This window comes from Cicer arietinum, chromosome 8 (genome assembly GCF_000331145.2).
Source record: "Cicer arietinum cultivar CDC Frontier isolate Library 1 chromosome 8, Cicar.CDCFrontier_v2.0, whole genome shotgun sequence".
Taxonomy (NCBI): Eukaryota; Viridiplantae; Streptophyta; class Magnoliopsida; order Fabales; family Fabaceae; genus Cicer; species Cicer arietinum.
This window is the reverse complement of record NC_021167.2, coordinates 11,437,492-11,463,583: the sequence shown is the minus strand read 5'-3', so window position 1 is coordinate 11,463,583 and position 26,092 is coordinate 11,437,492. Positions and strand designations below refer to the sequence as shown.

Sequence of the window (26,092 nt, the reverse complement as noted above, 5' to 3'; positions counted from 1 at the left end):
TAAATAACTAAAAGATTCTTATGTATGACTTACACAATATATTTTATAAAAAAAAATATATATATGTTTAAAGAAAGATATGATTTTGTGTAAAAACCTAGTTACTTACTTCTTTATTTTTCGTGATTGTCTTTATATGCATACTTCTTTTTTACTCTATTAAAAAAACTATATATTATTTTTGTTTTCAGCTTCATTCATTCATTTTACAATCAAATCGATTCTTCTTTTTATTCTCTCTTTCTACACTCTCTTCATTTTTCTTATCATTTTCACACTAATGATTAGTTTTGTTTTTTTTTTTATTCTTTCTTTTTAATTTCAGTTTATGAATTTATAGATTGTTGTTTCTCTTTTTTGTTGTATGTGAAATTTTTAAGAATTTTTTGTTAATTTTTAATTTTTTTATTTATATTTTCTTTGAATCTATTTGTATTGAGAAAGGGTTGAATTAGATTGAATTAGAATTAGGGTAAATAACGTATGAGTGATTAAAGTGTTTTTAGGTGGTGAAAGTTTCTTTTTTGGTTTTGAATTTTTCTTTTTCCTTTTTAGAATCATTCTCTTTGTTTTGAGTGATTATTTTTTGTTAATTTTCTTTTTTTTTTGAATTAGACAACCTCGCATTTAGATTTAATTTTTTTGTTGACTCATTTTAATAATTATTATATCATTTTAATAATAATTATTAATTATTTAATAATTATTATTAATTATTTAATAAATTAAAAATAATTAAATAATAATAATAAATAATACATTAATAAATAATAATAATAATAAATAAAACTTAATAAATAATAATTATTATTATTATTAAAAATGATTATAATTAAAATTAAATTAGTAAATTATATTATAAATTTTAAAGAAAATACATTAAAAAAGAAAAAAAAGTTATATTAATAATATAAAATAAAATACATTAAATTAACGGAACTCATACATTAAATATGCATCTCATACATGCATAAATTGTACATTGTCACATAATCATACTCAATTCTAACATGACATATACAAGCGTAATGAAAGTTAAAGTGGATACTTCAATCAAAGTGTAATGTACGAGACACATTCAATGCATGAGATTCTATAATTTTATGTATTTTGTTTTATGTTATTAATATAATTTTTTTTAATGTATTTTCTTTGAAATTTATAATATAGTTTAATTTTAATTATTTTTAATAATAACAATAATAATTTATTATTATTATTTATTAATGTATTTTTTATTATTATTATTATTTATTATTATTATTAATATTATTTAATGTATTATTTATTAATTTATTAAATAATTAATAACTATTATTAAAATGATATAATAATTATCAAAACTAACCAAAAAAAAAAGGGTATTTTGGAGGATATATAAAAAAAGATATAAAAAAAAAAGATATCTTTAAAAAAGATATGATCTTTGTGTAAAACCCTATATATGGTTTTTCTGTTTTCACGCTTTAGTCACTGACTTTACAATCACATCAATTATTCTTATTATTCTTCCTTTTGATACTACTCTCTTCTATTTTCTCGTCATTTCCACTCCATGGTTTGTTTTTTTATTTTTATTTTTTAATTCTTTCTTTTAATTTCAGTTTATGAATTTATAGATTGTTGTTTCTCTTTTTCAGTGTACATGGAATTTTTAAGAATTTTTTTTGTATATCTTCTTTGAACTTTTTTGTATTGAGAAAGGGTTGAATTGGATTGAATCAGAATTAGGGTAAATAACGTATGAGTGATTAAGGGGGTTTTAGGTGGTGAAAGTTTTTTTGTTTGGTTTTGAATTTTTTCTTTTTAGAATAATTCTCCTTGTTTTGAGTGATATTTTTTTTTTGTTAAAAAATGAGTTTTTTGAATTGGGGTTTTCGGAAAAGGTTGAAATTTGAATATGAATGAATGAATTCTGAATTAGGGTATATAATGCACGGATGATTAATGGGTTTGGAAAGGGGTTTTATGTGGTGAAAGTTTCTTGTTTGGTTTTGATATTTTTTTTCTATTTTTGTTTGTTTTGTTGTTGATTTTCGACATTGATTTGAATGTATATGTAAAGTTAGGATTGTACTTTCTGATTTTTGTGTAATGTTTAAAATCTCAATAGATATTAATGAAATTTTAGATTTTTAATAATCTCTCAAATTGAAATGCTGCATAGCCATATAATCTGTATCATAGAACGCGGTTTTGGAGTGCATGAGATGAGTGTTGGTTTGTGCATGTCGTAATTCTTGTTCTTTTATCGTTTTTAAAGTTACCAATCTTATTCTTTACTCAACTCAGTGTAAATGAATAAAATATGTTAAGTTGGTGAGTATAGAACTCACCCAAGGTTTCATGTTGATGGAAATTGCTATATTTGAAACAAATTGACTTTGTCTCTATGTACAGTGAAGTTTGGTTGAAATTTCGTGAAATTTTTTAATAAGTTAGATGTGTCAGGAACAATGCATAGGCTCACCCAGCCTTCTGCTGAAATTTAACTACTTTTTTAAGAGTGGGAGCAACAAGCATTATATTATAGACCACTTGTTCACAGAATCTTTGATTCTATTGCATAAAAAACAGAAGTTCTAATACTATTGATATTGCTATTTCACTATGTCATGAATAAGCTGTTTTCAAAGCATTAGTTGTTAGGTGAGATACATGAATGGTTTTTATCTAACACCTTGCTTCATGTTGTTTATTTGCAGGATAGGAATTTTCGAAACAATTATAGAGGTGGCTGGAATGATATGCGATTCAATGATTTTAGTCAAGGCCATTTTAACCATCCTTACCAAATTCCCAATGATCGTGGTCACCACTATGCTGAGAACAAGTACTTACCACATCATGCGCCACAATATTTTCCTGATAACAGGTCTTACCCACTTCAAATGCCAGAAAAATATGCTAACAAGGGTTTACCACATCAAATCCCAGAAAAATATGCTAACAAGGGTTTACCACATCAAATCCCAGAACTAAATATTCCTAATGTAGCCTCGTCCTCAGTACAACGTCCACAACATGCACCGGAATATTATGCCGATAATAGGTATTTACCGCATCAAACGCCAGGACGCTATACTGATAAGATGATGCACGTACCACATCAAATGCCAAAAGAATATGCGGAAAAAGGCCTACCACATCAAATTCCGGAACCAACTATACCTGCTGTAGCCCCACCCCCAGTACAATATCTACTACAAAGGATACATTGTGAAATTTGTGATGTTTCATTTCCTCGCAAGAACTTGAAAGAACATAATAATGGAAAGAAACATCGAGGAATTTTAGAACTACGTGAGCAATCAACGAAACATAAAACTTCAAATGGACAATATAGTAGATTCAGGTACAAGGAACTTCCAAACGAAGGGTCTAAAAGGAAACACAGGGATAACACTTGTGCAAAGGTTTGTGGTTTAATGGCAAAAAATGTGAGTGATGATGATGCTCGTAGTTTGGAGTACAAGAAAGTTCCAACTGAAAGGTTTGAAAGGAAAAATAGGGATAACACTGGGACAAAGGATTGCGGTTTAAAGGAAGAAAATGTGAATTATGAAGCTCCTAGTTACAAGGATGTTCCAGCTGAAAGGTCTAAAAGGAAACTCGGGGATAACACTGGTGCTCTGGATCACAGTTTCAAGGAAAAAAATGTGAGTTATGATGCTCCTAGTTCGGAAGTTCCAACTGAAAGGTCTGAAAGGAAAAACAGTGATAACACCTGTGCAAAGGATCATGGTTTTGAGGTAGGAAATGCGAGTCATGAAGCTCCTAGTTACAAGAAAGTTAAAGCTGAAAGGTTTAAAAGGAAATTCAGGGATAACATTGGTGCAAAGGATCATGGTTTCAAGCAAAGAATTGGAGGTGGCACAGGAGGTAAATACATGAAGATGAATAATGGGATAAGAAGGCCCATGAAATCATCAAAACCTAAGGTCAATGATCTGTCAAATTCAGTCAAATCTCCTGTCCAAATACCTGAGTTAACACCACCATCAGGGCATGTGGCTTCTCCTATAGTGGCACCAATCTCAGTAGAAGAATCTAGTTTCGAGCCACAGTTTCAGCATGTCTCAGACTCACCGACTCAAGAGTCCAAAGGCAAAGAACATCATGAGCTTCAAGATACTACTATGGAAATGAATGATCAGCAACAATCAACCCCAGTAGAGTTGAGTGCCTCAGCAAGCTTTAATATTAGTGCCGAGACAGAGTATATGAATTGTGATTTTGCACCAATAGCAATGCCAGAAGGAAAAGAACATGATGAGATTCAGAACTTTGCTGTGGAAACAAATGATCAGTTGCAATCAATCTCAACGGAATTGCATGCCTCTGCAGGTTCTAATATTAGCACTGTGGCTGAAGATAAATGTTCTGACCCTGCTGCACTACTGATAGCATCACCACAAGGTCCTGTGACTTCTCAGGTATTCACACCATCACCAACAGTTGGATCAAGTTTCGAACCCAAAATTCAAATTGATTCACAGACAGAAGTGGCAGAAAGCGAAGAACATCCCGAGGTTCAGAATTGTGGTGTGGAAACAAATGATCATTCCCTTGCAGGTTCTAATACTAATAGCCCGATTGAAGACACGTGTTCTGATTCTGGTGCAATAGTAATAGCACCACCACAATCTCCCATTGCTTCTCAGGTATCCATACCAGAAGCAGTGGCAGTTGTATCAAGTTTTGAACCCAAAAGTCGACAAATTATACAGACAGAAATGTCAGAAGACGAAGTTCATAATGAGATTCAGAATCATACTGTTGATTCAAATGATCAGCAACAATCAATCTCGATGGAGAGTCACACTCCTGCTGGTTCTGTGAACTCTGATTCTGCAGCAATAGAATTAGTTATAGAACCACTTGCATTCAAACCACCACATGCAGCGGAGTCAAGTTTTGAACCACCACTTGCATTCGAAGGCATAGCATGTTCTGAGAGCCAAATTCCTACCGATGAAACAGATATTCAACCGCTCGCATTAGTTTTAGTGGAGAAGGCCCCTTCAGATGAAAGTCCTCAAGCTGACCTTGAGATGCCTGTTTCCGACACTGAGTTAGGGATAGCTCAAATTCCTCAGGTGTGTATTATTTTACGATTTCCGATGAAATTATCAAATATTACTGTACTTTTTTCTTAAAATATGTGCTTTTATGAATCATTGCAGTAAGACTTTGCTTACTTGTTGCAGGTCCCAGTTTGTCTTAAGTGTGGTGATGAAGGCTTTGTAGAGACGTTGGTATATTGCAAGAAATGTGAAGATGTTTCACTGCATAGGTACTTGTTACTTACTCTTTCCATCTACTCTTGCATGTACTTGTAGATAAATTTAGTCGTCGTACTTTGCTGCATAGTCAAAGATTCAACCACTTTTATTTCTATCATGAAATGTGACTCCTAAGAATATTGAAATGATATACATTGCTTTGCATCCATACCCTGAAACTTTTTATTTCTATCTCATCTTAATATGTTAGTAAAATTGTCTGGAAAATTATGATTTTAGCAGGTTTTCATCGTTGCACTCAAGTAGCAAATGCATCTATTTTTATTGCAAATATGGTAATGCTTTTAAATTTCTACTGGTTTGAAGGTGAATTCTAAAGACGAAAATAAGGGTAATATGTATCTAAAACATGATTTAGATGCACATAACTACCATTCTCTTCGTTTGAGTTGGTGAACAACTCATTTGTATTAATAATACGACAGACTTTTATCTCAGCATCAGAAGTGTAGAGATTTTATCATGCTGTTTTATTTAATTTTTCCACATTTTTTTATACACATGAAGCTTTTTCATTTTATATAGTTGTAGCTTCACATTCTTAAATGCCTTTTGGCCTCATACACCTCAACTTCACCTTTTCAGGTATTGTTTAGATGGGCCTGTGGTTTTTACCGACGAGGTTATTTGGTTTTGTGAGGATTGTGAAGTAAAGGAAGTTCACACAGCTTATCCTGATCAGTGTACTCTTCCTCTCCCATCTCGAATGAATAACGCCGCAGTTGATTCTAGTGAGGATCGTGTGACTGCTGTTGCTCCACAGCCTGTTGCTGATCCAATCTGGAGGTAAGAAATTTGTTTTGCAACTTCTGTTACCTTCTTTTGTTGCTGAATGAATTTTGTAGTTGCTATCTATGAAGCACCGACACAGACATGACACTGAAATTGACGTGTAGACACCAATAATACTTTAAAAATAGACGTGATTAAATGTAACATATGTCAGTGTCATGTTGGTATCAGACACTGGACATGCCTTCGTTCAAAGGTAGTAGTGCTATGTATGAAGAACTGAGACAGACATGACACTGACATTGACGTGTAGACACCAATGATAATTTAAAAACACGTGATTAAATATAACATGTGTCAGTTTCGTGTCGGTGTCAGACACTGGATCCAAGGTGTCGGTGCAACATACTGCTAAGGTGAAAGCATTGTCTGAAGTTGAATTTTTCTGGCCAATAGGGGAAGTTTGAAGCTTTACAACCCAAGATTAGATGATACAGTCACTAGACTAATGGGCCATTTGTCCACTTTAGCGTGCCCTAAAGTTCTTGAGAAGGCAAGACATCTCCCTAATGTGCTTTATCCAGACTTGCTTCAAAGATCAGCTGTGTGGCCTGAGAGTTTCAAGAAATATGGACCAAATAACCAGAGCATTGCCATTTATTTCTTTCCTCAAAATGAAAGGTGACATTTTATACAAACTTAACATGTTTTGATTTGATAAACTTTTTTATTTTTTTTATTTCTTGTTTGCACTACTAATTATAGAAATGTTACTTTCATTTTCATTTTTTTTTTCTTTCTGTTTTCAAGTATTTGTATGGATTTAAACAATATGCATTGTCAGTGTACACGTAAACTAATTTTACACTGACATTCAATAAATATTTTTTTGTATTTTTAAATTAATGGTATAATATGGAAAAATGGAGGGCTCCTTTTTTATCATGCATATGCATATGCAACTCTATTTTTATTGTGTTTACTTTTTTTTTTTTTTTTTATAAATGAAAACATAGAGACAATGTAGAAAAAAAATTATAATTATTAATTAAAACAAAATATATATATTTTTCAAACCAAATAGTTCTTATATGATTTTTCTATGCTCTCATTTAAACTTGTATTAAATTAAATGTTAATGTCTTGTTACAGAGTTGAGAGATCATTTGATCAGTTGGTTGATGAAATGATTACCAGTGACCTTGCCATAAGAGTTGGTGTTGAAAAAGCAGAGCTTTTAATTTTTCCTTCTACAGTGCTCCCAACCCAATATAGGAGTAAGTTACATTACATTACATATATGACAAATTTTAATGGGGACAACAGATTAAAATTATTCGAAACTCTAACTATGATCGACGACAATATTGTAAATAAACAGCTCTACTCATCTTTACAACTGAAACAGTAACCTGATTGTTGTCGATTTAACGAGTTGAATTTTGAGAGACATATTTGTTTTCTCTTTATTTTTATCGAACTGACTTCAATTGAGTTATTGTCTTAAGTATAAAGATCAAGAGAACTGTCATGAGGCTTGTTGTCGATCCTTAAAATTTTGGATGACTTTGAACCACCTGTCTCTGTGATGGCGGTCCACGGTAACATTTCAACTTTAACGTTTGTTAATTGTGTCTAAATATTTATGTTACTCATTTTGCAGGATTTCAATCAAAATATTACTTGTGGGGAATTTTCAAAAGAAAGCAAGCATCAAATCCAAGACCAATGATGCATGATGCTAGTGTCTTTGAATAGTTTGACGAGTAGTGGTAGTTTTTGTATTATTAATGCATAGTAGTAACGTGTATCTACCCATAATTTATGTATGTATAACAGTTTCACTAATCACCATTTTGTTTATGTTTTTCTTAAAAGTTGGTGCTTTTATTTTTGTATGTATCTTTTTAAGAATTTTATGATAATTAAATATGGTTTTCTGGAGCAGAAATAGTATTTCAATACACATTTTGTATTCAACTATTTATAAATGATTAGAAGATTAGGCTAAACGAATTAATTCTTATTTCTATATTGTTTCTTCTACCTTAATAAATATTTGGTTCTGTGCTGGAAGATTTAAGTCTACATTGTAAAATTAATTTTCTTCAACCTTAAACTTTAAAATGCAAAATTATGCATACGAAAGTTTGACTCATTTTGCGATTGGATTTTGAAGTTTTTTTTTCTTATTTTTTGGATTGGTTTTTTTAAGTTTACTTTTAAATTTTATTTTTATGTTTGGAATTGATTTTCTAAGTTACGTTATTCTTGAATTGGTAGATTTTTGTCTCATTTTCAACAATGATTAGTTCATGTGAACATATAAAATCTATCAATTGCTACAACAATGTTAATCAATTAATTTTTCAAAAAACATTCATCAAACTTTTTTATCAAACTTTTTTATAAATGAGTTATATTTTTTGATATTGTCTCCAACTATGTATGTAGTCTTTAAAAATTTGACAATAAATACCTATTCACATGTAAGAATAGGTCGAAATTGAACATATTAATGATAAACTTGATTTTAAATAGTTTCATAAAATAAAATTCAAAATCATCTATATCGACCGGTTCTCAACCTACATGTAAGATTGTTTGAGAAAATAAACTCGTAAATGTAGACTCAATTTGTAAACTAATATTAAAAAATATACATGAACTACATAAACACTATAATACCATTGAAGCAACAACCATTCAACATTTCAACTTAATAATAAAATATAAATAACAGTTATTATGAAATTTCACGACTAAAATTATGGTTGGTTTATTTTATAAAAAAATTATTGTGGTTGGTTAAAAGATTTTTTTTAAAAAAAAACAGAAAATGTAAGATTGCGTTTTCAAGTTTACACATTTTAAGCCTAAACCCTGTAAATTTGCACCCCGGTAAACTCGCTACTTGTAAATTAAGAGACCAATTTAATCAGAGTTTATAAAAATTTGTTTTTTTAAATTAACATAAAACAGTGCTTTTTGGAGAAAAATATAGTGTTTTAACTAATTAATAAAAATATATATCTTTTAAATAATTTTAATAATATTTTCTAGAGGTTTATATTTTATAAAAAATAAATATAATTAGTTGGATTTCATTTATAATTTTCTTTTGATACATTGGATGAATTAGATCCATCCATAATTTTAAAATACATGAATTTGATGGATTTATAATTGAATGAATGATTGATAATTAGATGAAATCGCAACCCTTAGTGACATTGAAGGCATTTAACAGACATTATTGCCAATATTAAATTATTTAGAAATTTTCATTTTTGTCTCTAGTTAAACATGCAATGGAGCATATCCTCAATTTTGTTGTGGATGCACAATATTTTTTAGTGCAATGCTCCTTTGTTGAAGAGTCAATCAAGTCTGTAATGGCATGGTCTTATGAGATATTAATGATTGAGATAGTTTTTAAGAAAGGGTGATATAATATTTAGTTAGAATATAATTCGAGTTTAATTTTTATTGCTTTTCATAACTTTTAGCTTGCCCTTGGAACATAGTTTTAGAATAAGAAACTTTTATGTCTATTTGTTAACAAATTTTAGTATTTTCAGCTAGAGATTTTTGTGGTAAAATATTATCACTTATTTTATCTTAGATGAATTTTATAATATTATCACTTCCTAATTTTAAAATAATATCGTTGTCTCACTTACTTCTTTTTGTATTTTTATCTTTATCTTATTATATTAATGCTGCATATAGTTATTAACGTCAGTACAAAAACCTAATTGAAATAACTGACTCTGCCGTCGACCTTTTTTATTTTTTTATTTTTAGAAAAAGATATAGCTTGAATTTGTCTTTGGCACTACTACGTGTGGGGTCCACGGTGTAAAATATAAACAATATATAGCAAGTTTTTTAAAAGTTCAAGAAAGTATTGTCCATTTTATTCAAGGAATTGTTAACATTATTTTTTGAAAAGGATGATTAAAAAACAAACGGTGCAGATATTTTTTCAATGTTATTTTGTGTGGCTTTATCAATTGCCTTTAATTAGTTTAACTTTTGGCAGCACTTTAGAGGCTCTTTCTTTTTGAATATAACTTGAATTTGTCTATTCTATCTTGTTTTGGAATAATTACATTTAGACAATGAAGGGAAAAAAAGCAACCACACTACCTATCATTCATATTCATTTTTGTAGTTTTTTTTATAACTAAAAATTTAGATTAGGAGAGACACACTCCGACGTAAGTTCAACGAAAACTAATAACTTCATTGAATATTTAAATGTAATCTACAAATTGTAGAATTTCGAACTTGAACTTAAGTCACAACAGGTTTCATTCTTGTAGTTTTTTCTATTGTTTCCCTTTATGTTATAGAGTTTGAGCACCAAAAAGAAGCTTAAAAGAAGATGGAGAATCCTTTATGTTATGATTTCATGCTTTTGAAAGATCCTTCCTCATGTATTAACCATTTGTTGGTTATTTTCTTTGATTTGTTCATGCTGATGATGCTGTCATTCATCATGTTCCTGAAGTTTTCCTCAAGACCCTTTTGGAGTCTAGTAAAACATTCAAACTTGCAGCTAGTTTCTGCCATAACCAATGGCTCTCTTGGTTTGTTGCATTTATGCTTTGGAATTTTGGTTTTAGAGGAAAAGTTAAGAAAAACACACAATGTATTTCCTCTTAACTTTTGGTTGCTAGAACTCATTCATGGATTCACATGGTTGTTTGTAAGTTTAACTATAAGTCTTCAGATAAAACAACTCCCAAGATCATGGTTGTGGCTTTTTTCTATTCTAATATTCTTTGTTTCATTTATATTATGTTCTTTTTCCATCTCTTATGCAATTGGAAGTAGAGAACTATCTCTCAAGGAAGCTTTAGATGTTCTGTCGATTCTAGGCGCATCGATACTTCTTGTATGCACTTACAAAGAATGTAAATGTGAAGATGAAGTTGAAAGAGACACTAGTGAAAGGCTTTATACTCCCTTAAATAGCCAACTCAATGATGTTGTACCTATTAGCCATGTAACTCCATTTGCTAAAGTTGGATTATTTAGTAAGATATCTTTTTGGTGGTTGAATCCATTGATGAAAAGAGGTCAAGAGAAAACACTTGAAGATGAAGATATCCCAAAGTTAAGAGAGTCTGACCGTGCTGAAAGATGTTATTCGTTATTCGAAGAACAGTTAAACAAAAGAAGAGAAAATGAATCGTCATCCCATTCATCGATTTTATCGACAATAGTCTTGTGCCACAAGAGAGAGATTTTGGTAACTGGATTCTTTGCTTTGATTAAGGTACTCAGTCTATCTTGTGGTCCTCTACTTCTGAATGCCTTTATATTGGTTGCTGAGGGTAATGAAAGTTTCAAATATGAAGGTTATATATTGGCTATATCACTATTCTTTATAAAAATCATAGAATCCCTATCACAAAGACAATGGTATTTCCAAAGTAGACTTATTGGGATGAAAGTTAGATCAGTACTTACTGCAGCCATTTATAAAAAAATACTAAGGCTATCCAATTCTTCTAGATTGATTCACTCAAGTGGTGAGATTACGAATTATATGACTGTAGATTCTTATAGAATTGGAGAATTTCCATTTTGGTTTCACCAAATATGGACAACAATCCTTCAACTTTGTATTGCATTAGTAATTCTGTTTCGCACAATTGGACTAGCGACACTGGCATCGTTGGCAGTGATAGTTATCACTGTGCTTTGCAACGCTCCATTAGCTAACTTGCAACACAAGTTTCAAAGTAAACTTATGGTGGCGCAAGACGAGCGATTAAAGGCTAGTTCAGAGGCTCTGGTGAATATGAAAGTGTTGAAGCTATATGCATGGGAAAGACATTTTAAAAATGCTATAGAAAAGTTAAGAAATGCAGAACTTAAACTGATATATGCAGTGAATTTAAGAAGAGCATACCTTGTTTGTCTCTTTTGGACTGCGCCGATATTGGTGTCAGCCGCTTCTTTTCTAGCATGTTACTTCCTAAAAGTTCCTTTGCATGCAAGTAATGTTTTCACATTTGTGGCAACTTTACGCCTCGTTCAAGAGCCTATTACAAGCATCTCTGATGTTATAACGGTCGTAATTCAAGCAAAAGTTGCATTTGGTCGGATTGGTAATTTTCTCGAGGCACCAGAACTGCAAAGTGTAAATTTGAAGAACATGTGCTTTAATGAGAGCTTCAAAGGCTCAATTTTAATAAAATCTGCTGAATTTTCATGGGAAAGTAATGTATCAAAGCCAACACTAAGAAACATAAATTTAAAAGTTGGAAATGGACAAAAGGTGGCTATTTGTGGAGAAGTTGGCTCAGGCAAATCAACTCTCTTAGCAACAATTCTTGGAGAAGTTTTTAAAACAAAAGGAACTGTAAGCTTTTATTCTCTTTTTACTACAATACACTCCTAAATCAGTGTTTGATTCTCTATTATGAATTGCAGATTGATGTTCATGGGAAGTTAGCATATGTTTCTCAAACAGCATGGATACAAACAGGCACAATACAGAAAAACATTTTATTTGGATCTGAATTGGATGATCAAAGATATCAAGAAACACTTCAAAGGTCTTCACTGGTAAAGGATCTTGAGTTGCTTCCTTATGGAGACCTCACTGAAATAGGTGAGAGAGGAGTTAATTTAAGTGGAGGTCAAAAGCAGCGAATTCAACTCGCTCGTGCTCTTTATCAGAATGCTGATATATATCTATTGGATGATCCTTTTAGTGCTGTTGATGCACATACTGCAAAGAGTTTATTTAATGTAATCATATATTTTTTTCAAATTTTTTACGTAACCATATGTGTTAGTGTCAGTGTCGTGTTGTTCTTTACTGAAAGATGGTTTTGAAATTTGATAGGATTATATCATGGAAGGACTCAAAGGGAAAACAATCTTACTCGTAACGCATCAAGTTGATTTCCTCCCAGCATTTGATACTATTTTGGTAAGTTGATTCATCTTAAAGCAAGTAAGAAGGATTCAAAGAGCTGTTAACATGTAACCATTTTATTTTATTTTATTTACAGTTGATGTCTAATGGAGCAATCCTACAAGCTGGTCCATATCACCAGCTATTGACCTCAAGCAAAGAATTCCATGACCTTGTCAATGCTCACAAGGAAACTGCTGGTTCTAACCAGCTTGATAATGTTACTTTTTCTCAGAAATATTCAACTACTAGAAAAATTACACAAGCTTTTGAGGAAAATCATATTAAAGAAGCAAATGGAAATCAATTAATTAAGCAAGAAGAAAGAGAGAAAGGAGACACAGGATTGAAGCCTTACTTACAATACATGAATCAAATGAAAGGCTACATTTTCTTCACTGTGGCTTCACTTTGTCACCTTGTTTTTGTGATTTGTCAGATATTACAAAACTCATGGATGGCTGCAAATGTTGACAATCCTCTCGTCGACAAGTTGAAATTGCTTTTAGTTTATTTCCTGATCGGAGTTTGTTCCACAGTTTTCTTGCTCACAAGATGTCTACTTGTAGTTGCTTTGGGTCTTCAATCATCAAAATGTTTATTTTCACAGTTGATGAACTCTCTCTTTCGCGCGCCCATGTCGTTTTATGACTCTACGCCATTGGGAAGGATACTTAGTAGGGTGAGGTTAATAAATAGCTACACTTTTGCTAGTTTCACCTCAGTTTTTTCATATGTTAAGTGAACTGAATTCACGTAATTTACGTGAACTTAGTTCACGTTCACGTATCTGGTAAAAGAAATTCAGTACAAGTAACTTATTTGGGTCTACCTGGAAAAAACAGGATGAAACTAGCATCAATGAAATAATTATTTTTCTTACTATGAAATGAAGGAGAAGAAACAACATTCTAACTGTTATTTTCATGTTTAGGTCTCTTCTGATCTTAGTATTATGGATGTTGACATTCCATATAGCATTGCATTTGCTGTGGGAGGCACAATAAATTTTTACTCTAGTCTTACAGTTTTGGCAGTTGTTACATGGCAAGTCTTGATTGTGGCTATACCAATGGTGTACGTCGCGATTTGCATGCAGGTAATCAACAGATTCTTCTTTCACTTATATTGCAAATGTGAAATAGTGTCTTCTTTTTTAAATAACAAAGAGAAACTAGTTTGCAACTAACATAAACAGACTCTAACATTGTCAAGTGCTGATCACGGAAAATAGTGGTTTGTTCCATTAATTCCATCATGCTAAAGGACTATAGCGTTGCTATAACTGCTATTTAACTTGTAACTTGAACCAAAAGCAAACACCATATAACATTTTTTGTGTGTTTTAAGCAGAGATACTACTTTGCCACAGCAAAAGAAGTGATGAGAATGAGTGGCACAACAAAATCCCATTTAGCAAATCATGTAGCTGAAACTGTTGCTGGAACTATGACAATAAGAGCTTTTGAGGAGGAAGATAGATTTTTTGAGAAAAATCTAGATCTAATTGATATTAATGCTAGTGCATCATTCCACAATTTTGCCTCAAATGAGTGGTTGATCCAAAGGTTAGAAACAATAACTGCAGTTGTTCTTTCTTCTGCAGCACTTTGCATGGTTATGCTTCCATCAGGGACTTTCACCTCTGGTGAGAATTTGCTGATTTTAACCTCTAAATTTTCATTGTTTGAGTATTATAATCATGATTGTGTTTGGATGAGGTAATTTAAATTGAAGAATTTGTATTCTGTTAAAAAATTACATTAACTCGAAAAATTCTCTCATCCAAACACACTATTTCTTTGCTTTTATCCTCAAACAATAGCATCAACTCTCATGAAAATGACTATATTTGAATATCTTTAATTCCAGGAGTTATTGGTATGGCTCTATCTTATGGCCTTACATTAAATGCTTCTTTAGTATTGTCAATTCAAAGTCAATGCAATCTTGCAAATCATATAATATCAGTAGAAAGGCTAAATCAATATATGCATATACAAAGTGAGGCACAAGAAATAATAGAAGGAAATCGACCTCCTTTGGATTGGCCACTTGCTGGAGAAGTACAAATAAATGACTTGAAGGTAATTGTCACTTATTTTCAAAATGTGAAGCATTATATTAAGTAAAACTATAGTTGAAATTATGATCGAGCAAAATCAATTGATCAGACCGAATCTGAGCTCTTTGAATGAGTCAATTTGATACACAGACGAATTATAGTGAGTTGCGAATCATACGGGTTTGCACATGTGAGTATATACGGATACAAGTGAGAAAAGATAACCTCACAATTATCTGAACCTACCGCTTCATTTAAAAATCTAAATTTTGTAGAGTAAATTTGTTAGTGTCACTTAGTCATAACACAACACAACAAGTACGATAAATAAGTTGTTTGATAAAAACATACTCAAACATCGACAACAATATTGAAAGTCCAATATATATATTTTTTTTTAAAAATCAATCTAAAAATAAAATGAACAAAAAGTTAAATAAAATGAACCTCTTAATAAAAAATAAAAAGTCTATCACCCGAACCAACCAACCCGCATGACCTGCAAATGTTAACTATCCATGCCAATTACATGATGAATAACCAAGGGCCGAAGCGTACCTGTGGGAATTGCCATTGATGAAATCCTGGGATGATGATGATAGAGCCAATGGGTTGGGTGATCTTCCTCAGCAAAACACCCTGAAGACCTTGCTCTCTTGATGGGGGTAGAGAAAACCAGAGAGTTTTCTCCTTTAGGGTTTTGAAACTGAATAGTCTTGTTGTGTTTGCCTTGGGGACCATTACCCCTATATATAACTATTATTAGTTATATCCCAAATTGCAGTATTTTCAATTCAGCCCCTCATTAAATTAGAAACTGCCTGATATCTACACTATTAATTTTCATAACTATTATGCTCTTTAGCCATAAACTATTATATATTATTTGACCCCTAGTTTATTGGCTAATTATATAATGACCCTAACACACTTTATTAATTAATTACATATGTGACCCATAAATCTTACAATCTCCCACTGGTCACACATGTATCCTTAGGAGTGTGTTAGACTTTATGACGTCAAAAATGTCATTATAATTACCTTGAGTATAATCCAAATTGTCCCGTCCATTAATCATATCAGCACATGGAACCAAAGAGGCTTTCGTCATAATAAGCATAACTAAACCCATCAATGATCACCCGTACTGACACAACTAAATGACATAGACCCATTATGAAAAGTGTAGCATGAAAATTACATGAAGTTGGTCAATGCATGTCAATTTTCAACTGGTCCTACTTTATCGAATGAGATCATACCATAACTTAAATGTACAAAGTAACCAAAAACTGAATACTTTAAACTTTATTTCTGATCAGAAAGTCCAAATACAATGTATTTGTACTTTACAATTAAACATAGAACATGAATTACATAATGGACGAAACTCCCACTAAAATCAAGATTCCTCAAGCTGTAGCACACTCATGTGAGCAGTGTGCTCATGAAAGACCTTGGGTGGTAGACCTTTAGTGAGTGGATCCGCAATCATGGAGTTTGTCCTTAAGTGTTCTATGGATATCTGTCCACTTTGTACCTTCTCTTTAACAACTAGGAACTTAATGTCAATGTGCTTTGACTTGGTTGAGCTCCTATTATTGTTAGAATACAGGACTGCTGATCTATTGTCACAATACAACTTGAGTGGTCTTTCAATCCCTTCAACTATTTGCAGCCCTGTGACAAAATTTCTCAGCCAAATGCCCTGGTCAGATGCCTCATGAATTGCTACGAATTCTGCTGCCATGGTTGATGAGGCAGTAAGACCTTGCTTGGCACTACGCCAAGAAACTGCTCCACCAGCTAACAGAAAGACATAGCCTGAAGTTGATCTTAAGCTGTCTTGGCATCCCGCAAAATCCGAGTCAGAGTACCCAGTGATCTCTAACTGGTCTGACCTCCTATATGTGAGCATGTAGTTTCTTGTTCTCTTCAAATATCTCATGACCCTCTTGGCTGCTTTCCAATGGTCAAGACCTGGATTGCTTAAATATCTGCCTAAAATCCCTACTATGAACGCTATGTCTGGACGCGTACATACTTGGGCATACATAAGACTCCCTACAGCTGAAGCATAAGGGATCTTTTGCATTTCTTGAATTTCCAAACTTCCCTTAGGGCACTGTTTGAGACTAAACTTGTCTCCCTTAGCAACTGGGGTGTCCCCTGGTTTGCAATCCTGTAACCCAAACCTTTTGAGAACCTTATCGATATAGCTCTTTTGTGACAATCCAAGAATACCTCGAGATCTGTCTCGGTGTATCTGAATTCCTAATACAAAAGAGGCGTCACCAAGATCTTTCATCTCAAAATGCTTTGATAGAAATTTCTTAGTTTCGTGCAACATGCCTATATCGTTAGTGGCAAGCAGTATGTCATCAACATACAAGACCAGGAAAATATGTCTGCTCCCACTGAACTTATGATACACACAATCATCAACTGTATTCATCTCAAAACCAAATGAGAGAATTACTTGATGAAATTTATGGTACCATTGACGAGAAGCTTGTTTTAGCCCATAAATGGATTTTCTTAGTTTGCACACCATATTCTTTGGGTCTCCCAACACAAAGTTTTCTGGCTGCACCATATAGATCGTCTCATCAATGTCGCCATTGAGAAAAGCTGTTTTTACATCCATTTGATGAAGCTCCAAATTAAAGTGAGCAACAAGAGCCATGATTATTCTTAAAGAGTCCTTCGATGAAACCGGAGAGAAAGTCTCTTTATAATCAATCCCTTCCTTTTGAGTATAACCCTTAGCTACAAGACGTGCCTTATATCTCTCCACATTACCATTGGAATCCCGCTTGGTTTTAAAAATCCATTTGCAACCAATGGGTTTCTTTCCTTCAGGTAATGGGATAAGTTCCCAAACTGAATTGTCTTGCATAGACTTGTACTCCTCATTCATTGCTTCGATCCACTTATCTGAACGAGAATCTTGCATGGCTTGATGAAAGTTGACTGGGTCGTCTTCCGTCATGCCAACATTTTCCTCTACCTCATTGATAAATACTACATAATCATCCGAAATAGCATTTTTCCTTTCTCTAGTGGATCTCCGCAATGGAGCTGGCTCTTGAGGCACTTGTTCTTGAGGATCTTGAATTTGATCTGGATTTTGTTCTTCCTGAACAACCAGATCATCTTGAGTTTGTTCAATAATGGGAAAGTCAATTGGTGGAAGAATCAGTTCTGGAATTGTTACAGATTCTTCCTCAAAGACAAAATCTTTAACCTTAATCTTCCCCCCAAACTCAATATCCTCAAAGAACGTTGTCGTTCCCGTCTCAAAAATTGTTCTCAAATTAGGATCATAAAATTTATAGCCCCTTGATTTTTCTGAGTACCCTATAAAATAGCTGCTAATTGTTCGGGGTTCAAATTTCTTTTCATTCGGCCTATAAGGCCTTGCCTCAGCTGGACATCCCCAAACATGAAGGTGCTTCAGACTAGGCTTACGCCCAATCCAAAGCTCATAAGGTGTTTTAGCCGCTGCCTTAGTTGGTACTCTATTAAGAATGTATGCTGCTGTTTTTAATGCCTCTCCCCAGAGTGACTCTGGCAAGGTGGAATGACAAATCATACTCCTTACCATATCCTTAAGAGTCCTGTTTCGTCTTTCAGCTACACCATTCATGCTGGGTGACCCCGGCATAGTGTATTGTGGGACGATTCCACATTCCTCTAGGTATTTGGCAAATGGTCCCGGACGTTGTTCACCTGAACCGTCATATCTGCCGTAGTATTCACCACCACGATCAGATTTGACCTTTTTAATTCTTTTATTAAGTTGATTCTCAACTTCTGCCTTAAAGGATTTGAACACGTCTATTGATTGGGACTTTTCGTGAATTAGGTAAAGGTAGGCATATCTAGAGTAATCGTCTATGAATGATATAAAATATTGTTGACCATTCCAAGAAGGAGTTGGAAATGGCCCACAGATGTCCGTATGTATCAATTCTAAGACGTCTGTAGCTCTATATGCGCCTAATTTCTTATCTTTAGTCTGTTTTCCTTTAATGCATGCTACACAAACGTTAAGGTCTGTGAAGTCAATGGAATCTAAAATTCCATCTGACACAAGTCGTTCAACTCTATTTTTAGAGATGTGACCTAGACGTTTGTGCCAAAGCACTCCTGAATTGAAATTGTCAATTTTCCGCTTAGTACCACGTGATTCCACATTCAAGGTTTCATTATAGTTAGCCACAGTTTCCAACAAATAAAGATTATCATAACCAGAAAGTAAACCGGTTCCAACAACATTCGAATTTAAAGACAAAGTAAATTCTTTATTCCCGAATGAACAATAATATCCTGATTTGTCCAAATAAGAAATAGAGATCAAATTCCGTCTAAATGACGGTACAACAAAAGTGTCTTTTAAATCCAAATAATGACCGGAACTTAATAATAATCTAAATTTTCCTATGGCTTCAACTTCTACCTTCTTCCCATCTCCTACATAGATGCATCTTTCAGTATCACTAGGCTTTCGGAAGTTCAGGCAACCCTGCATTGAAACACTGATGTTAGTAGTTGCACCAGAGTCTAACCACCAAGTGTTTCCAGGTACTGAAGCTAAATTAACCTCAGAACAGACCAAAGACAGAATCATACCTTTCTTAACACGCCAAGCGTGATATTTGGCACAATCCTTCTTCACGTGTCCAGAACTCCTGCAGAAGAAGCAGTTGTTATCCTTAGTCTGCTTCTTTTGTTCTGGACCCTTAGCAGCAGCTTTGTTCTTGGGCTCCTCAATTCTTTTCCTTTTGCCCTTGTCTTTAGAGATGCTAGTAAAGTGAGCACTTTCAGTCCTATCTTGCTTCAGCCTGTCCTCTTCTTGCACACATAATGAAATGAGCTCATTAAGAGTCCATTTCTCCTTTTGACAATTATAAGTCACCTTAAACTGACTGAATTGCGAAGGAAGAGACAACAATACTAAATGAATGAGTAAGTCATCTGACAACTCAAGCTTTAGTTCTTTAAGCTTAGAAGCAATGTTGGACATCATCATAATGTGCTCTCTTATATTTCCCTTGCCTTGATACTTCATGGAAATTAAATTCTGAAGCAAAGAACTTGTTTCAGCCTTATCACTTTTTACAAAGCGTTTTTCCATCTCAGCAAGGAATTTTTTTTTTAGCTGTATCTATCTCATCCGAGACAGCACCTCTAAAGACTTCAGGAATCCCACGCTTTATGATCATAAGACTTATGCAATTTGAGCGATCCCATTTCTCATACTCTAATTTTTCTTCAGAAGAACTAGAGTCCTTAGGAGTAGAGGGTCGATCAATTCTTAATGCAAGGTCTAGATCCATGCAACCAAGAACAATCAGAATGTTCTCTTCCCATTCCTTAAAATTTGTCCCATTAGGGACAGGAATAGAACTCAAATTTGCATATATGGAAGCAATAGATGTTGTGAGTTAAATAAAGAACGAAACTTAACTCACATTTTAAGAAAACAAATCAATAAATAAATAAATACATATGTTCAAATCATGGAATTTAACCCATCTCAAGATACCCGGTGCACCATTGATGTCAAGTCTTTGGACAGTAACACCAACTGCTAGTGGTACTCTTGTTGCAATGATCAAATGTTGACAATAAGACATGTCAAACAATAAACCTTCCTTTGAGCCGATTTACTGCTCACATGTATACCAAATAATTGTCACGCATTTATCATCGCAGGTGTACATGTAATTCTGCCAAATGTTAACCTTCCTTTGGGCCGGTCAATACCCGCATGAATAAGCATATACACAACCATTTGATACTCTTCACGAGCAATTTAGACAAGAGAGGTCACTTTGGCGACGTCAAGTTTCAATTAACTCATTCAAAAATGTCAAACTTGACTTGAACATATATTTATTATATCCAAATAAAACAATATTTAAAAAAAATATTGTTCACTAATATAAATTTTATTTTATTAGTATTAAAAAAATATTGTTCACTAATATTGTTCAAAAAAAAAATAAAAAAAATGTCATAATAAGAAGCCTAAAACAGCACAAAAAAAAAAAAAAAACCAAGTATAAACCTTTAAAAAAAATATTTCCACAGATTATTTTAATAAATAACTTTGCTTGATTAAAAATTATTTAAATAATTAGGCTTCATTAAAAAAAAAAAATTCATTAAAATAATTCTAAGCAAAAAATTTAGAATTATATAACATGGACAATAAGTTTGTAATTTGAAAATCCAAATTCCCAAATTTCAAACCCTAAGATTTCAATCATGTCAAAATTCCCAAATTGAATCCTAAAATAAAGACAATAACCGAATTTCATCATGAATTAAACATGGTAGGCTCTGATACCACTTGTTAACTATCCATGCCAATTACATGATGAATAACCAAGAGCGGAAGAGTACCTGTGGGAATTGCCATTGATGAAATCCTGGGATGATGATGATAGAGCCAATGGGTTGGGTGATCTTCCTCAGCAAAACACCCTGAAGACCTTGCTCTCTTGATGGGGATAGAGAGAACGAGAGAGTTTTCTCCTTTAGGGTTTTGAAACTGAATAGTCTTGTTGTGTTTGCCTTGGGGACTATTACCCCTGTATATAACTATTATTAGTTATATCCCAAATTGCAGTATTTCCAATTCAGCCCCTCATTAAATTAGAAACTGCCTGGTATCTACACTATTAATTTTCATAACTATTATGCTCTTTAGCCATAAACTATTATATATTATTTGACCCCTAGTTTATTGGCTAATTATATAATGACCCTAACACACTTTATTAATTAATTACATATGTGACCCATAAATCTTACAGTAAATGCACACAAACCGAAATCCGCCTAAACCAATACAAAAATAAGTCAAAATTCGATCTTAAAATTATAAAATCAGTTTTAGATGATTTGAGTCCTAATTGATGTACATAATTCATTTGTTAATTCCATTAGATAAAATACAGAGCAGATGGAGCAGTTGTACTCAATGGGATCACATGCACATTTAAAGGAGGACACAAGATTGGTATTGTTGGAAGAACAGGAAGTGGTAAATCTACTCTTATAAGTGCTTTATTTCGTCTTGTGGAACCAACTGGAGGAAAAGTTGTAGTTGACGGCATAGATATCTCATCTATTGGCCTTCATGATTTGAGGTCACGTTTTGGGATTATACCTCAGGATCCTACCCTTTTTAATGGGACAGTTAGATATAACTTGGATCCTTTATTTCAATACTCTCATCAAAATATATGGGAGGTAAAATAAGTTATCTTCTTTCAATAATGCTAACAAAACACTTTTTAACACATACTTTATAATACATTTTTGGCTAAATTACATTTGTGGTCCTTTAACTTAATCTCAGGTAACGTTTTAGTCATTTATCTTTTTTTTTTTCCGATTTAGTCCTTTATTCCTAACAATATCAAATAAAGTATGAAAATATAAGTTTATTTGAAGATTTGCATTACGAATTTGATGAAATTTGTATTATATTGAAGAATATAATTAATTTTATGAGTTTTGATTGAATTTTTTTTTTGAATTTTTGTATAAAAAAGGATAACATTGTTGAAATTTTAAAACATAAAATATCAAATTGTCACTTAAAATTAAAATAAAGGACCAAGTCGGGAAAAAAAAAAGATAAAGGACTAAAACTTTACCTGAGATTAAGTTAAAGGACCACAAATGTAATTTAGCCTACATTTTTTTGATTGGTTAAAATATATAAGGGTGACGAGTTCCACAAAATTTATATGCAACTCACTTGTTTTAATGGGATTTATGTAAATTTTAATCGAATAGAATGTATTATAAAGTTAATGTTAAAAAGTGTATTGTTATTCTCATGTGATATTTATCTTTGCTTTGGATAGAAAATGTGGAATAATTCTTGAACTATATGAAGGTTCTTGGGAAGTGTCAATTGCGAGAAGTTGTCAAAGAGAAAGAAAATGGCTTAAACTCCTCAGGTACACGTCCATGTAGTACTGATACATCTGAAGGAATATGTGTCTTGTTGTCTGACATGTGTTAATATCGAAAAATCACAACACTATAATTAATTTTTTTAAATTATTATTAGTATCATCGTATTAATGTAGTGTCATGTCAAATATTTCTAGTATTTATGTCGGTATGTGTACTTTATGGCTACAATCACTTTTTCAAAATTCTATTTTTAAGATACATTTTGATTTTTTTTTCACTCCTAAATATAAGAAACATAATATACTTTTAAGTTAATTTGTTATTTAAATTTCATTTATACTATATCTTAATGAATTTTAATTTAATTAGAAATCATCTTTTCGTGCTAGTGAGTTTGGTTCAATGAGTGTTAATGGAGTCTTTTACAAAGGTGATTTTTAAAAGAAACTATGATATATAACTTTCACCAAAGAATCGAAAAATTTGCATCATTAAGAACTTGTATTTTTTGTTTTTTTTCTTAGGTTAGATTTATATCTCCTTTTGTTTATATTTTTAATAAAAATATTTTAGCTTAAAATTAAAAATGTAATTTAATTATTTATTAAAGCAAATTCCTATAAAAAAAACTTCCTTGTTCTTGGTGATTAGTTAGCAAATAAAAATGAAAAATTGTTATGCAGTTGTTGAAGATGGATCAAATTGGAGCATGGGACAAAGACAATTATTTTGTTTGGGACGTGCTCTTTTAAGGAGAAGCAAAATATTAGTGTTGGATGAAGCAACTGCATCAATTGATAATTCAACTGATTTAATTTTGCAGAAAATAATTAGAACTGAGTTTGCAGATTGTACAGTGATCACAGTAGCACACAGGATACCAACTGTGATGGATTGCACTATGGTTCTTTCAATCAGTGATGGTAACTTTCTTTTCCACTTTTATGTGTTTAATCACTTACTTGTTTGCTTCAAACATCTAATTTGTATTTGTAGGTAAATTGGTGGAGTATGATGAGCCAATGAACTTGATGAAGAGAGAAGAATCCTTGTTTAGGAAGCTTGTTAAGGAATATTGGTCTCATACTCATACATAGACACAATATTGACACTAATATTGAACCTGATATGTAGACATTGTTAACAATTTGAAAAAAGAGAAGCGATGATATTTAATTATATGTGTCAATGTCATGTTAGACACCAACATAAAGACTTGATCATTTCATTTGGAATGGAAGCAACACATGACAAGATAGTAAGACTTGATCATTAGTTTGACTGAATCAACACACGCTTCAAATAGACTAAAAGAAAATTACAGTGAAAGAATATTACAACAACTTAAGATCCCTTAATATCTACTCACTTTATCTGAAAATAATTGAGTCATTTGATCATTTTATGCATATTAAGAAAAACGTACAAATACAAGAGAGAAAATGTTACTTTTACCAAATTATTCTTGTTAGGTATTGATATACTTTCAATGTCATAAATGCATAGTAGAAAATATTGCATTGAAATGATGCAAGTAGTATTAATTAAAGATTACAATTGAAAAAAAGTGTATTGAAAATTGAAAGGATCATTCATTTTTTAACATTTATTTTTACAAATGCTTATTGTAGGAAGGAGGGAGTGCATTGTATTCGATAAATTAGATCCTCTTATTTAAGAGTCCACGCCTTTTGATCACGTATCTCTTAGAGATTAGTGTTATGGATCGTCTAATATATAACACATCATTATATGAGATTAACTCTTTAGTAATTTAGATGCAATGAATGCTAAAGTAAATCAATACAAGACATCATTATGCTTTATTGGCACTCTCGTGTATTCTCTTGACATATTACAAGAATACGAGCAATATCCAAATATCAACGACATTGGATTGTCAACGGATCTATTCTTATTAGTTTTAAAAAGTTAAGATTTTAAAAAGATTTAAATATAGTCAATTGACATAAGTATATTACAGTGGTTGTTGGTCAGCTGACCGTTTAATGGAAAATCATTCAAATTGAAGGAATAAGATGAATAGTAAATGTTACAGTTGTAACTGAATTAGCTAAACAGGTTAGTTAAACAGTTGTAACTGAATTACTATATAGGAAAGTAGTTAGTTAGTTGAGGGGGCATTCATAATGAAGACTTGTATTACACTTCTTCTTCTTCTTCTTCTTTTCTCTGTTCTAAAACTTCCATTGTAACTCAATTCCAGTTCGAATTCTCTTCAATAAATAAGAATTCCTACTGTTTGTGATTGAATTCTTCGTTTTCATTGTTGATTACCTAAAGTTCCATAACCACCATATCAATTGGTATTCAGAGCTTTGTTTTTTTTTTTTTTTGGGAGATGGCGGAATCTACACGAACTCAAGCAGCGGTAAGGGAGATCGAGGAATGTTTGGAGAATCGGATTACTGAGAAGCTAGAGTTGAGATTGGCAGAGCTAGCTGGATCCTTACAGCAAACACTAGGAGAATCGATTAAGCAATCTTTTGAAGAATTGCTGCATAAAAATGGAGATGATGGCAGTTCTTCTCATAATCGCAACAATGTTCATCATCAACATTCCAATGCTAACAACAGTAACAGAGGTGATCGATTTTCTACTCCTTATTCTTGCCATACTCGATTGTATAAAATCGATTTCCCTAGGTTTAATGGTGCTAATGTGAAAGAATGGCTATATCAATGTGAGACTTATTTCATGATCGATGATACGCCCGCAGAAGTAAAAGTAAAACTTGCTATTATGCATTTTGAGGGCAAGGCTTTAAAATGGCATCATGTATTTGTAAGGTCATTGTGGAGTACAACTTTACCTACATGGGAAGAGTATGTCAAGATCCTAGCGGAGAGATTCGGGGAAGTATGTAATGATCCTATGGCTGAGTTAATGAAGTTGAGACAACAAGGGTCAATTACTGAGTATCATGAACAATTCGATGCCATAATTACACAATTAGAATTGTCTGCAGAATATACATTGAGTTGTTTTTTAGGAGGGTTGAAAAATGATGTGCAAATGATGGTGAGAATGTTTCAACCACAAACAGTGAGAAAAGCATTTGCTTTGGCTAAGCTTTATGA

The 26,092-nt window shown here is 32.4% G+C and overlaps 2 protein-coding genes across 13 annotated transcripts; both read left to right on the top strand.

The window, feature by feature from the left end:
* Positions 1–1,424: 1,424 nt before the first annotated feature.
* On the top strand, positions 1,425–8,050 carry LOC101510687 (uncharacterized). 4 transcript variants are annotated; one of them, XM_004515059.4, is made up of 7 exons: positions 1,425–1,558; positions 2,706–5,099; positions 5,211–5,296; positions 5,892–6,092; positions 6,495–6,719; positions 7,191–7,315; positions 7,702–8,050. In XM_004515059.4, exons 1-7 carry the CDS (start codon positions 1,556–1,558, stop codon positions 7,794–7,796), a joined length of 3,129 nt encoding a protein of 1,042 aa, XP_004515116.1. In that variant the 5' UTR covers positions 1,425–1,555; the 3' UTR covers positions 7,797–8,050. The 4 variants fall into 4 exon arrangements, with proteins under 4 accessions (XP_004515116.1, XP_004515117.1, XP_027186551.1 ...); XM_004515060.4 differs by lacking the exon at positions 7,191–7,315; XM_027330750.2 differs by lacking the exons at positions 7,191–7,315; positions 7,702–8,050 and having other exon boundaries at positions 6,400–6,638.
* A 2,127-nt stretch (positions 8,051–10,177) lies between these two features.
* LOC101510033 (ABC transporter C family member 10-like) lies at positions 10,178–24,248 on the top strand. Of its 9 annotated transcripts, XM_004515057.4 has the most exons (11): positions 10,182–12,417; positions 12,489–12,809; positions 12,907–12,993; positions 13,076–13,660; positions 13,913–14,077; positions 14,332–14,626; positions 14,851–15,065; positions 22,007–22,312; positions 22,968–23,031; positions 23,674–23,913; positions 23,987–24,248. In XM_004515057.4, the coding sequence occupies exons 1-11, from the start codon at positions 10,429–10,431 to the stop codon at positions 24,085–24,087; spliced, it is 4,368 nt and encodes a 1,455-aa protein (XP_004515114.1). In that variant the 5' UTR covers positions 10,182–10,428; the 3' UTR covers positions 24,088–24,248. The 9 variants fall into 9 exon arrangements, 4 of the variants coding, with proteins under 4 accessions (XP_012575650.1, XP_073220211.1, XP_073220210.1 ...); XR_012161476.1 differs by lacking the exon at positions 23,987–24,248 and having other exon boundaries at positions 10,178–12,417; positions 22,018–22,103; positions 23,674–23,747; XR_003470587.2 differs by lacking the exon at positions 23,987–24,248 and having other exon boundaries at positions 10,179–12,417; positions 22,007–22,103; positions 22,936–23,031; positions 23,674–23,758.
* The last annotated feature ends 1,844 nt before the right edge of the window (positions 24,249–26,092 follow it).